The sequence below is a fragment of the Trachurus japonicus genome, chromosome 23 (assembly GCF_045865225.1).
Source record: "Trachurus japonicus isolate A0001 chromosome 23, Traja_1.0".
NCBI lineage: Eukaryota > Metazoa > Chordata > Actinopteri > Carangiformes > Carangidae > Trachurus > Trachurus japonicus.
The window spans coordinates 3,617,739-3,628,056 of NC_140929.1; the positions used below are offsets into that span (position 1 = coordinate 3,617,739).

At 41.1% G+C, this 10,318-nt stretch overlaps 1 protein-coding gene across 1 annotated transcript; it reads right to left on the reverse strand.

Moving 5' to 3' along the window:
* Positions 1 to 6,774: 6,774 nt before the first annotated feature.
* Positions 6,775 to 9,618, reverse strand: LOC146962337 (tetraspanin-8-like). The gene is made up of 5 exons (XM_085769031.1): positions 9,527 to 9,618; positions 9,227 to 9,349; positions 8,262 to 8,294; positions 8,083 to 8,166; positions 6,775 to 6,951 (listed from the first exon to the last, which is right to left on the reverse strand). Exons 1-5 carry the CDS (start codon positions 9,572 to 9,574, stop codon positions 6,859 to 6,861), a joined length of 381 nt encoding a protein of 126 aa, XP_085625157.1. The 5' UTR covers positions 9,575 to 9,618; the 3' UTR covers positions 6,775 to 6,858.
* Positions 9,619 to 10,318: the final 700 nt, after the last annotated feature.

A 10,318-nucleotide genomic window follows, 5' to 3' on the forward strand; every position in this document is an offset into this window, starting at 1 on the left:
GGGAGTATAAAGTCTTTAAAAGAGTCTTTAAACGTTTACTTCACCTCAATGATAGGGCTCGGGCAGTGGAAGGGAGAGGGGAAGGGGAGGGGGTCAGAGGACGTGCAGTGAGGAAGGCGGCGTGGTCCTGGTCCCGACACACAGCGTGGCTGCAGTATTTCTCTGGTTCCGTGGGAGGCAGCGTGTCCTTGACAATCGTCCTTTACCTCCAACGAGCAGTCGCTATTTGTCTCTCGTTCACAGTCCTTCCATCAGCTCGATCGACGAAGCTCTCTGCCGTCGATCAGTGTCTGTTTCCTCAGCTCCACTAGCCCGCCAGCTCGCACACAGTCCTGCCCTGAATGCTTTTCAGCCTGCTGCCTGATTCCTGCATGGCACAGTAATTGGCAACTCGTTGCAGGTGTGATGGGGAGGTCCTTCTGAGCAGTGAAGAGAAACTCATAACAAAGTGAAATCACACAAAAAAAAGTGCAAAACAACACACGAGTGAATAATACACACACAAAGAGTCTCTTCTTAGCTTTGTGACATTTACTGCTATGTGTCTTAAGCTAATGCAAGTTATGAAAACTTATAAAACCTTTAAAGCTATTAGGATAAAATTGGGATCTAAATATTTTTGAGAAAGGAGGTTATATGTAAAATGATGTCAAATACTGTAAGACCACAAGGACAAGAAAATGACAGCTGAACTTACTGCAGCGACTAAAAGTCCAAAGAGCATGCCGATTTGGATCAGGAGCAAGTCGCAGTAGTTGCAGTTGTTGACGGTATTTTGTAACTGAAAACAGCAAGAAACAGCGTTGAAATTGATTGATTGAGATATTAAAACAGTACTAAAGAACTTTCAGTTTTGGTTGAGTTTGGCGGCGCCAGTGGCCCAAAGCGGTAGTGTTTTGCCTGAAGGAAGACTCCATTTCCCATGAGCACTAGCGCGTAGCGCCGTAAACATCCTGATCTCCCGGTGCATGGAAATTAACAGAAGACGTCCAAACTAAGTTTCTGTTTCCAGCGGATCATTTCTCAGTAAACACACATACACAATCCGACAGAAAGGTGCCGCATTGCTGCTCCCTCCTCGTCGTGACTCGCAAAAGTGAAAGTGAAAGTGAAACTTAAGTGAGAGCCGGGTTCCTACCATGCTCCTCAAAGTTGCTTAGTGCCAGTGAAGGTGATACAGACCATAATGATACAGACCCCCTCAGGCCATGACAGAGGTGTCATTCAACCTGTTGTAAGTCGATGTACCATCACTAAAGTTATGAAAATATTATATGAAGGTTGAAAAGTTCCTTAGTGTTGGTTTAAAGCTCCATATAGTAGCTATAAAGGTAGATGTTTGTGTTAAAGCAGAAGTAAGCAGAATGTTTGTGTTAATATAAGTCTTAAATAGTTCTATCTTCCGACAGCAATCACTTCTATAGAGTGTTTGGACTGAAACATGGGTCAGTCAGTCACTCTGCTCTGCTGTAAACCAAGGAGAAAACTTTCCTTGTATCCTACAACCTTTATCCAATGAGGAGAGAGAACGGCATAAAGGGGCAGTCCTCTCTGTGTGTGCAGCCAAGGGATGCGCGTGAATGTGGTGACGTAGGGACGAGGACCAATAGATCCATGACGAGGGCGGGGGCTGCTAACTCCATCGGCTGACAAGACGTTATGGTGCGTTCAGGGCAACCCGTAACTCGTGTTTTTAAGTTACGAGTGGCCGTTATAGTGACTTTCACAGGTAAAACAGGTCGGAAAAACACGAGTGGGTTGCCTGGAACGCTACAAAGTTGTAGGTCGTGACTTGAAGCTGTAATTTATGGTTTCAAAAGCCTGCCTGGAATGCAGCATTAGCCAAATGACCGGATCGCTTACTTCTGCTTTAAAGCTCCATACAGTATAAAGGTAGATGTCCATGTGTAGTGTTAGTATAAAGCAGCTCTAGGTTCTATATTAATACTGTGAAAGTATCAAAGTCTCAGTCCACAGAGAAATGCCTGTACTCAGACCTTCTTTCTTATGACAACGACTGCGGAGCCAAAGACCAGCATGGTGAGCATTCCGACCCCCATACAACCTGCAAACTGTAATAAAAGAAGAAGAAGAAGAAGAAGAAGAAGAAGAAGAAGAAGAAGAAGAAGAAAACAAAGTTTTACTAAAACCAAAAGATCTAAGTGAGAAAGTTGTTATTTAGAATTTCTCTCTCTGGTTCTTGTACATACGATTTTCAGAGCCGGGACGTTCTCTGTGAGGCCTCCGTAGATTCCCAGCCCAGAGATGCAGATGGTGCCAATGATAAAGACCCATGGTAATTCTGAGTGCCGTCCAGACGACTGCTCCAACATGGCAGGACAAAAACACAAACACCGGATTAGTGTAAAGAAAGAATTACATTTTTCTTACTTCCAACAAATTGTACAGAATAAACGTCATGATTTTCCGTCCAACTTTGACATTCAAAATGTATTTAGTGACTTTGGTTTCTTTTCTTTTCTGTTTGTCGTTTGTAGCAACTTCAAAGGTACAGATAACATTGAGTGTATTGTCGTTGTTGCTGTTTACCCCTGCACCGGCAGAATTCACTGCCCCGATGATCAATAACCATCCAAAGACCTGAGAACACAAACACACCATTAGTTCTTCATTGTTTAACAAAATAAAAGCAGAGTGTATGGAGGCCGAAGAGTATAGACGAAGAACTTAGGGGCACGTTGTGTTAAAGATGAAACATATAATGAGGTTGGCGATGACCACAAAAAATCTGGATTTAAAATTATGAATAAAAATAAAATGATAACTTAATTGTGTAATAATCAATTTAAAGAGAAATGTTTGATGTTAAAGTGTATTTTTAAGAATTTCCTTCACATTTGTTCATTCATATTACATCATCATACTGTATTACTTAATATTCTTATCATAAATCTGTGTCAGTGTTGTTTCTACACTAGAGGGAGACAGAGATGTTCACAAACTGAGGAAAAGAAGATCATTTAATTAGATTTATTTTAAAAAGGACATTGCACATTAGCTCTGATTTTCTTTTAGCTTTTCTTCTTTGTCTTGAGTTTTTTTCTTTTCCTTTTTTGTTTCCAGTTTATTGGAAAAGAAAGTTTACTGAACAGCCAAAAAAAACAAAAAAATTTTTTTTTTTCACTTCATCACCACCGTTTTTAGTGTCATATTTATTAATTTACTATGCAAATGTAGGACTTTGGTTCTTGTATAACTTTATCGGTTTATCGGCAGTTTTGTGGAAATGAAACGGGGTCATCCCTACAGTATGTTCCCTGGGTTCTATGTTCTCTGCTTACCCAAAAAAGTGTTCTTTGTTCCCCGCTTATCCAAAAAAAGACAGGAAACATAGCAGTAGCATTAATATGTTAGGGTTAGGGTTAGGTTATAGGATGGTAAGAATTGTATGAAATAAAATTGGCATGGTCTCAGGCCTTCACTTATATCAGATAATATAGGAAATATAAGTTAATAACTTTGAGTCTGGTGCATTATACGGTGGAAAAAACATAATCTCAAAAGGTAAAGAACAAAGATAATTATTAAAAATAGAAAAAAAACATAAAGTTAATATTCCAAGAGGGGGAAAAAAATAATTATTTATTATGATTAAAGGAAGTGGGCCCCAGGGAGAGGTCAAGGGGCTGGGTCAGGCAGGGTTATTAGAGGTCAACATTCGAGTTTAGGAGGGAACACAAGAGTTTTAGTCATGAGTTAGGCCAGCAGAAAGAAAAATTAACCATTCAGGGATGATGGTTAAGGTCAGGCATGGGGTATCATATGTGGTTAAGTTTAGTAGGAGGGAGAGATCAGGGTTAGGATGAGTACAGTAAAGGATAGAAGGAAAATTATGTAATTATGGAAGATCTAGATAGATAACACAGCAAATCTAACGCCTGACCAAGGTCAGGTATGAGGCTAATTATAAAAAGGGAAGGGCTTAAATACTATTATAATAGTGATCCAAGAAATCCAGAAAACAATAATTATAAATCTTAATAAATAATTAAAGCATAATGTAATCAACAAGAAAGATTTATAATATATAAAGTAAATAGTTGCAAATCAAATTCCCTTAAATAAATAAAAACACACAAAATTCGGAAGAAGAAGGGGAAAAGAGTAGCCTAGAAATCTAGACGCACCATAGCAGCAGCAAAAATATTTGCTCCGTAGGTGGGTCTAGAAACGAGCCATAGGAACTTTTTGAGTCTCGAACACCGATTGTGTTCACAGCGCTCTATCTGTTTAGAGAGTCGTTGGGCAGGCTTAACGCCATGACGACATACATTTTAATTGGCTTGTCAGGCTAACGTCATGCTACTCTTTGCTCTGATTGGTCGTAGCGCTACCCTATTGCGTGCAGAGGCAGTTTGAAAGACAGCCTTCATCCCGCCCCCTGGATTGAGCCGAGGTCTACCGGTCGTTTCCAGACTAGACATTTTAGTGATATAGTCTGGCTCGTCAGGCTAGGAAAAGAGATAAATAATGTATTGTTTAATGGATAGAATAAAATAGGGTTAGGGTTAGGGGTATGTAACCATCAACCACCAACATCGATACGCTCCCTTTGCATCAAACATATTAACCAAAATTAAATGACAAAAGGTTTTTCTACTTACGTTGAACAACCCATTGAAGAACAAGAAGACGTATTTGAGGCGAACATTAACTTTCCCCATCTTCAGTTTGTGGTGATTTGCTCTGATGAGAATGTAAAGCAGTGTTTCACAGACAACAGTGTGTACTGTATGTGTGTTGTGTGTGTGTGTTGTGTGTGAGATGACGATGTGCAGTAGTAATAAACAGTGTGCAGAGTCGGTGCACAAATGCATCTGAACTCAACCAAAGGGAAAGGCAGTGGTTTGTTGTAGCTGCAGATGCATTTGTGAGTTTTGTAGGTCAAAAGGGTCGACCAGGGTTTACAAGGAAAACAAACAAATGAGACACGTCTACAGACCACGGATGACTTCCTGTTTACGGCGTCTGTTTCCACCTGTTCAAAGCCAGACTGGTGATGGAGCATCATCACATCAGATCTGTGCAGAGTGCTCCTTTGATGTTGTGACCTTGATATTTTATATATAATTTCATCATGTTCTCTTCGCTCGTAGCTGCAGATCTACACCCACACACACAGTCACCAACCTCAGACAAGATTCATTCAATCAGTGGCAGCTGGAGAAGTGATCCCCAAGTCCTGACTACTAGCTGGTACGGCGTAAAAAGGAAGTCATAGTCTGGTGAATGATAACCACTGTTTGACCCCTGTGGTGGAGTCCAAACCCTCAGAAATCCATCCCATCCCTCCCTGTTAGTTTCCATCAGAGGAAATAACTTTCAGACACGAGAGCAGCAGTGTGTGGTTATACTGTTTATTCTGAAATTACACGAGCAAAGATTTCTCAATACAGTTCGTTTCTCTTCAATTTTAATCATATTTTGACTTTGGTGAGGTGTTCACGGCCTGTGGGAGACCTGATTGCTTCACTAACCTAAGTGGTTGTTTATCCTCAGTGAAGCTCTGAGTTATACAATCTCTTCTTGTACTGGCAACTTCATTAGAGACTATAACTGCTAACACAAATGCAACGTTGCTTTTTTCTAGTAGCAGACCTACAGTATAAGCTCAGTTTGGTACTGCAAGCTTTTCTGGGATCTCAATTTCCCAACATTCCTTTCTCTGTACAGGAAACAAATATTATTAACCTCACAGGTTTATGTTGGTAAGTTTTTGTTGGTCTTTAAAAAACAACTGGACATGGGGGAGTTCCTCGTATTGTGACTGTGTCTGGGTACGGGAAAAACTGAAACACTGAGCACAAAAGCTTATGCTGATCAGATTAAAGCAGTGGTAACAATGGTAATATGTGAAACAAGACGGCTAAAGCTAAGCTAGCAGTTTTCCCCTCACAGTGGAATGGCTGTAAATCCACAGAGACGTTTTGAGAATAGTGCAGATGTTCGATGCTCAAAACTGTGCTGCAGACCAACAGTACACAACAGTGCTGACCTTATGACCTTTTGACTGAATGAAAAAAATGTGTTCAATATGGTGGATGCAATCCTATTAGCTGAGCCCGTCTACAGAGAGCCTGTCCACTTTCCGTTGGCGCCATTGGACCAAAACTGGCTACGATTCACCCAGAAGGTGAAAAAACAGCTCAGATGTTTCTATTTAGCTCTACATCACACTTCAATGCCTTGAATTATTTTCACTTTTTTTTTCATAAGGAAGGACATTTTGGCCATAAAATATTGGTTTTCTGTCGGTGTATGCTGGTTGGTTGATTTTGAAATGCGAAACAGTTAGCTAGCTCGCTAAATGACTGTTACCTGGATAGGTAGCAGTTCACTGTAGGATATCACTTGAAGCTAAATTACAGTTAGCATGCCAGACATTTAGCTGGAAGAGGTGAAATGCCTACTCTAAGTGAAAGAATATCCTAGCATGTTACAATGTTAGCGTTTAAATAGCCAGTTCCATTTCACAGACTACTCTGTCGTTGCTTTTTGTTGGGACCTCCTCTGAGATTTTAGTGAGATATGGAGGAAAGTTGAGCTTTAGAAACTGCTTCATTCCTACAATATGTCTCTGATATGTAAGACTTCTACAATACTGCATGCCACCAAGTAAAACAAAATATAGAATCTTCAAGCTAAATTTTTTTACAACAGAAAGCTGGAGAAAACATGTTTTCTCCCAAATGAAATCTTCCTGCAGCATCGTCCCTCCGTCTCTTGCTTTCATTCTCTTAAAAGGCAGAAATGTAAAGTAAATAAGTCATTTATTGACTGCTGTGCCCTCCAGTTACAGTGCAGAGGTGAAAGGTCACAGGCTGAGAGTGGTTCCCTTCAGTAGCCCTTCATGGCAATGGATGCTCCTCCGGCGCCGTCGTGACGTCTGATCTGATAGACCATCAGGATGGAGATCAACAGGCCCATCAGCTGTGGAGACAGTTCGTCAGTCAGAGAAACATTCAAACACCTTGAATTCAAATCTGAAGTGAAATATGCTACGGGAGCAATCATTTGTCTGTCCAGTTTAACACTGTAGTTGTTAACTGTAGTTGTTAACTGTTAAGTCGCTGAGGCCGATAACAGTGTTAATAAAAATCAGGATTTAGTAACCTGAAGTTTGACTTTTGAAGGGATAGTTCACCCAAAATTGAAATTTCACTCTGTCTACTCACCCTCATGTGGACTAAGGGCTGGGAGAAGTTTCAGAGTCCTCCGTGGCTTCTCTGAGTCACAGGGGGTCTCGGCGTAGCAGTGCATGTCCATATAACGGTTGCAAATGGATACCAACTGTCTTCGTAACAAAAAGACACACCAAAAAACATCCAAATACCTCCATGCTGCTCGTATGTAATGTCCGTCTTGTATTGAAGCCCCAAAATGCGAAATTGTCTCGAACACAATTAAATGAGTCTTTATTTCAAGCTTGTTTGAGAAGCTGCTCGAAGGACAGACCCTGGTTCGTCCAAATTTGACGAACCGGGAAGAGGAGCTGCGGCTACAAACAAGCTTGAAATATAGATTTATTTAATTTTTTTCGGGACAATTTCGCATTTCGGGGCTTCAATACAAGACGGACATTACATACGAGCAGCATGGAGGTATTTGGATGTTTTTTGGTGTGTCTTTTTGTTACCAAGACAGTTGGTATCCATTTACAACCGTTATATGGACATGCACTGCTACGCCGAGACCCCCTGTAACTCAGAGAAGCCACGGAGGACTCTGAAACTTCTCCCAGCCCTTAGAAATTTCAATTTTGGGTGAACTATCCCTTTAAGGTCAATTAACAACCTGCATTGTCTATTGTTAGCTATTTGTCATCCAGGTAACTAGCAGTGAAGTTAGCTTAGCATCCTAGCTTAACTTCAGTTGTTTTCAAAAGTAAAATTAGAACAAGCTGAACTTCTTGTTTTCATTGGTTTATTTTCCCTCCCTTGAAGCTATTGCGATAATGGAACTCAAATTTTTGAAAAGGAAGTTCTTTACAATAGGCTATATGAATAAGATGTTTTCACACAACAACAACAACAACAACAACAAAATGACAGCTGAACTTACTGCAGTGACAGCAAATGCAAAGAAGAAGCCCATGCCGATCTTGAAGATGATGTCCAGCCATGCAAAGATACTATCGGCACAGTTCTGTGGACAATGGGATGGAGAAAAGGTCGTTATCTGGGCAGATCACCAAGCTGTTACTGTAGGTTGCTTGTTGGATTGACTGAATGATTGAGTACCTGTGAATAAATTTCGCTCGGGCCGGTGGTTCCCTGTAAGAAAATCACAACAGAAAACAAAGTTCTCACACACACACAGACAAATTCATTGTTTAATTAAGTAAAATGAAACTTAATTTGCTATACTCAGAGGACACAATGAACATTGCTGCAAGGCTTCCACTTAAGATAAGTTTAGAGCTCCACAATTGCTCATGCACAGACATTGCGCCACAACTCCAGACAATAGAACCACAAACTGTAATCAGGGGCTGCGTTTTTTCCTCCTACATTTTAACTTGTGAGGTTATGTAAGGGATAGTTCACCCAAAATTGAAATTTCACTCATTATCTACTCACCCTCATGTGGACTAAGGGCTGGGAGAAGTTTCAGAGTCCTCCGTGGCTTCTCTGAGTTACAGGGGGTCTCGGCGTAGCAGTGCATGTCCATATAACGGTTGCAAATGGATACCAACTGTCTTCGTTACAAAAAGACACACCAAAAAACATCCAAATACCTCCATGCTGCCCGTATGTAATGTCCGTCTTGTATTGAAGCCCCAAAATGCGAAATTGTCCCGAAAAAAAATTAAATAAGTCTATATTTCAAGCTTGTTTTTGTAGCGGAAGCTTCTCGAAGCCCCTCTTCCCGGTTCATCCAAATTTGACGAACCGGGAAGAGGAGCTTCCGGTACAAACAAGCTTGAAATATAGACTTATTTAATTTTTTATTTAATTTAAAAGCCACGGAGGACTCTGAAACTTCTCCCAGCCCTTAGTCCACATGAGGGTGAGTAGATAATGAGTGAAATTTCAATTTTGGGTGAACTATTCCTTTAAGTTCTGCATGAGCACAAACAGACTCACTCTTCATCTTGTAAAGACTTCGTTCTCCAAGATATATATCGCATTATCCTAATGGTAAAAGCCTCTGGGGAGCATAATGATAGAATCTGAGATTAACCAGTGTTTCTAGAGTCACTAACCGCAGGTTTGTTCATGCAGCTGTCACGTCCTCCAAATGGGCTGTATGAATCTCTGCGGCACTCACAGGTATCTGGGATTTCAGTTCCCCAATCGCTGGGGCCCGAGATTCCACAGCAGTGGATCTGCAACCACATGACAGAGTGAGTTTCAATGGGTTGAAATTGTAAAACAAAGTCTTGACTACAGGCTGCATTCAGAACCAGTGTATTATCCTCATGTGCTGTGTGGTTGGGTTCATATACTGTAGCTCAAATGTGAAGGAAAGTTTCAGTAGTAACTCAATACACAGAAAACATTACCGTCAGCTGGAAACTCTCAACTAGGGCAGGCCCCCCCTTACTCTCCATGATTGGCTTTATCGTTTGCTCGGTCGCCTCAGCGAAGGCATTTCGCAGCTGCAAAGCACAAAATAACAACAGTAGAATCAAGATCACAGATCATACAGACATTAAAGCTCCATACAGTATAAAGGTAGATGTTTGTGTTAAAGCTCCATACAGTATCCACCACTTTATTTTCCCATGATCCATTGCGTCACACCACAACGGAAGTCGGTTTTAGTAGCATTCTAGCGAGCGGCTAACTGGTAGCGTTAGCCACCGGTGTAGGTACCAGGGGCCTCATTTATCAAAGAGCGTGTAAAAGTCCTCCTAAATTTTCAGTACGACGGAAAGGCAAAATGTGCGTACGACCAAAAAATATACACTCTTTTCAGATCTATCAAACTCCGCGTACACACGGCTGCACGGTATTTCCCTTGATAGATCACACCGGACCTGAGAAAAGCGTGGATGAGAACACGCCTCATACCCAGCCCCCTAAACGGCCCCACGCAACCATAAGTGGTCAATGCAAATCAGTTACGTGCATATTAAGTAGCCATGTGCACTCTGGAAACGTGTGGAATGACGTCAGTGGAAGACGGTGAAGACAACAGACGGACGGAGAGCGGAGAAAGAAGCGGAATTTCTCTGAAAGCGAGATACACGGTAACACGGCAATATCAGTCAGAAACATCATCTTGCATTGAAAGGCTTCAATAAATACAAAAAAACTCCCAAATCTAAATGAAACAGAACAGAAAGAAGAAG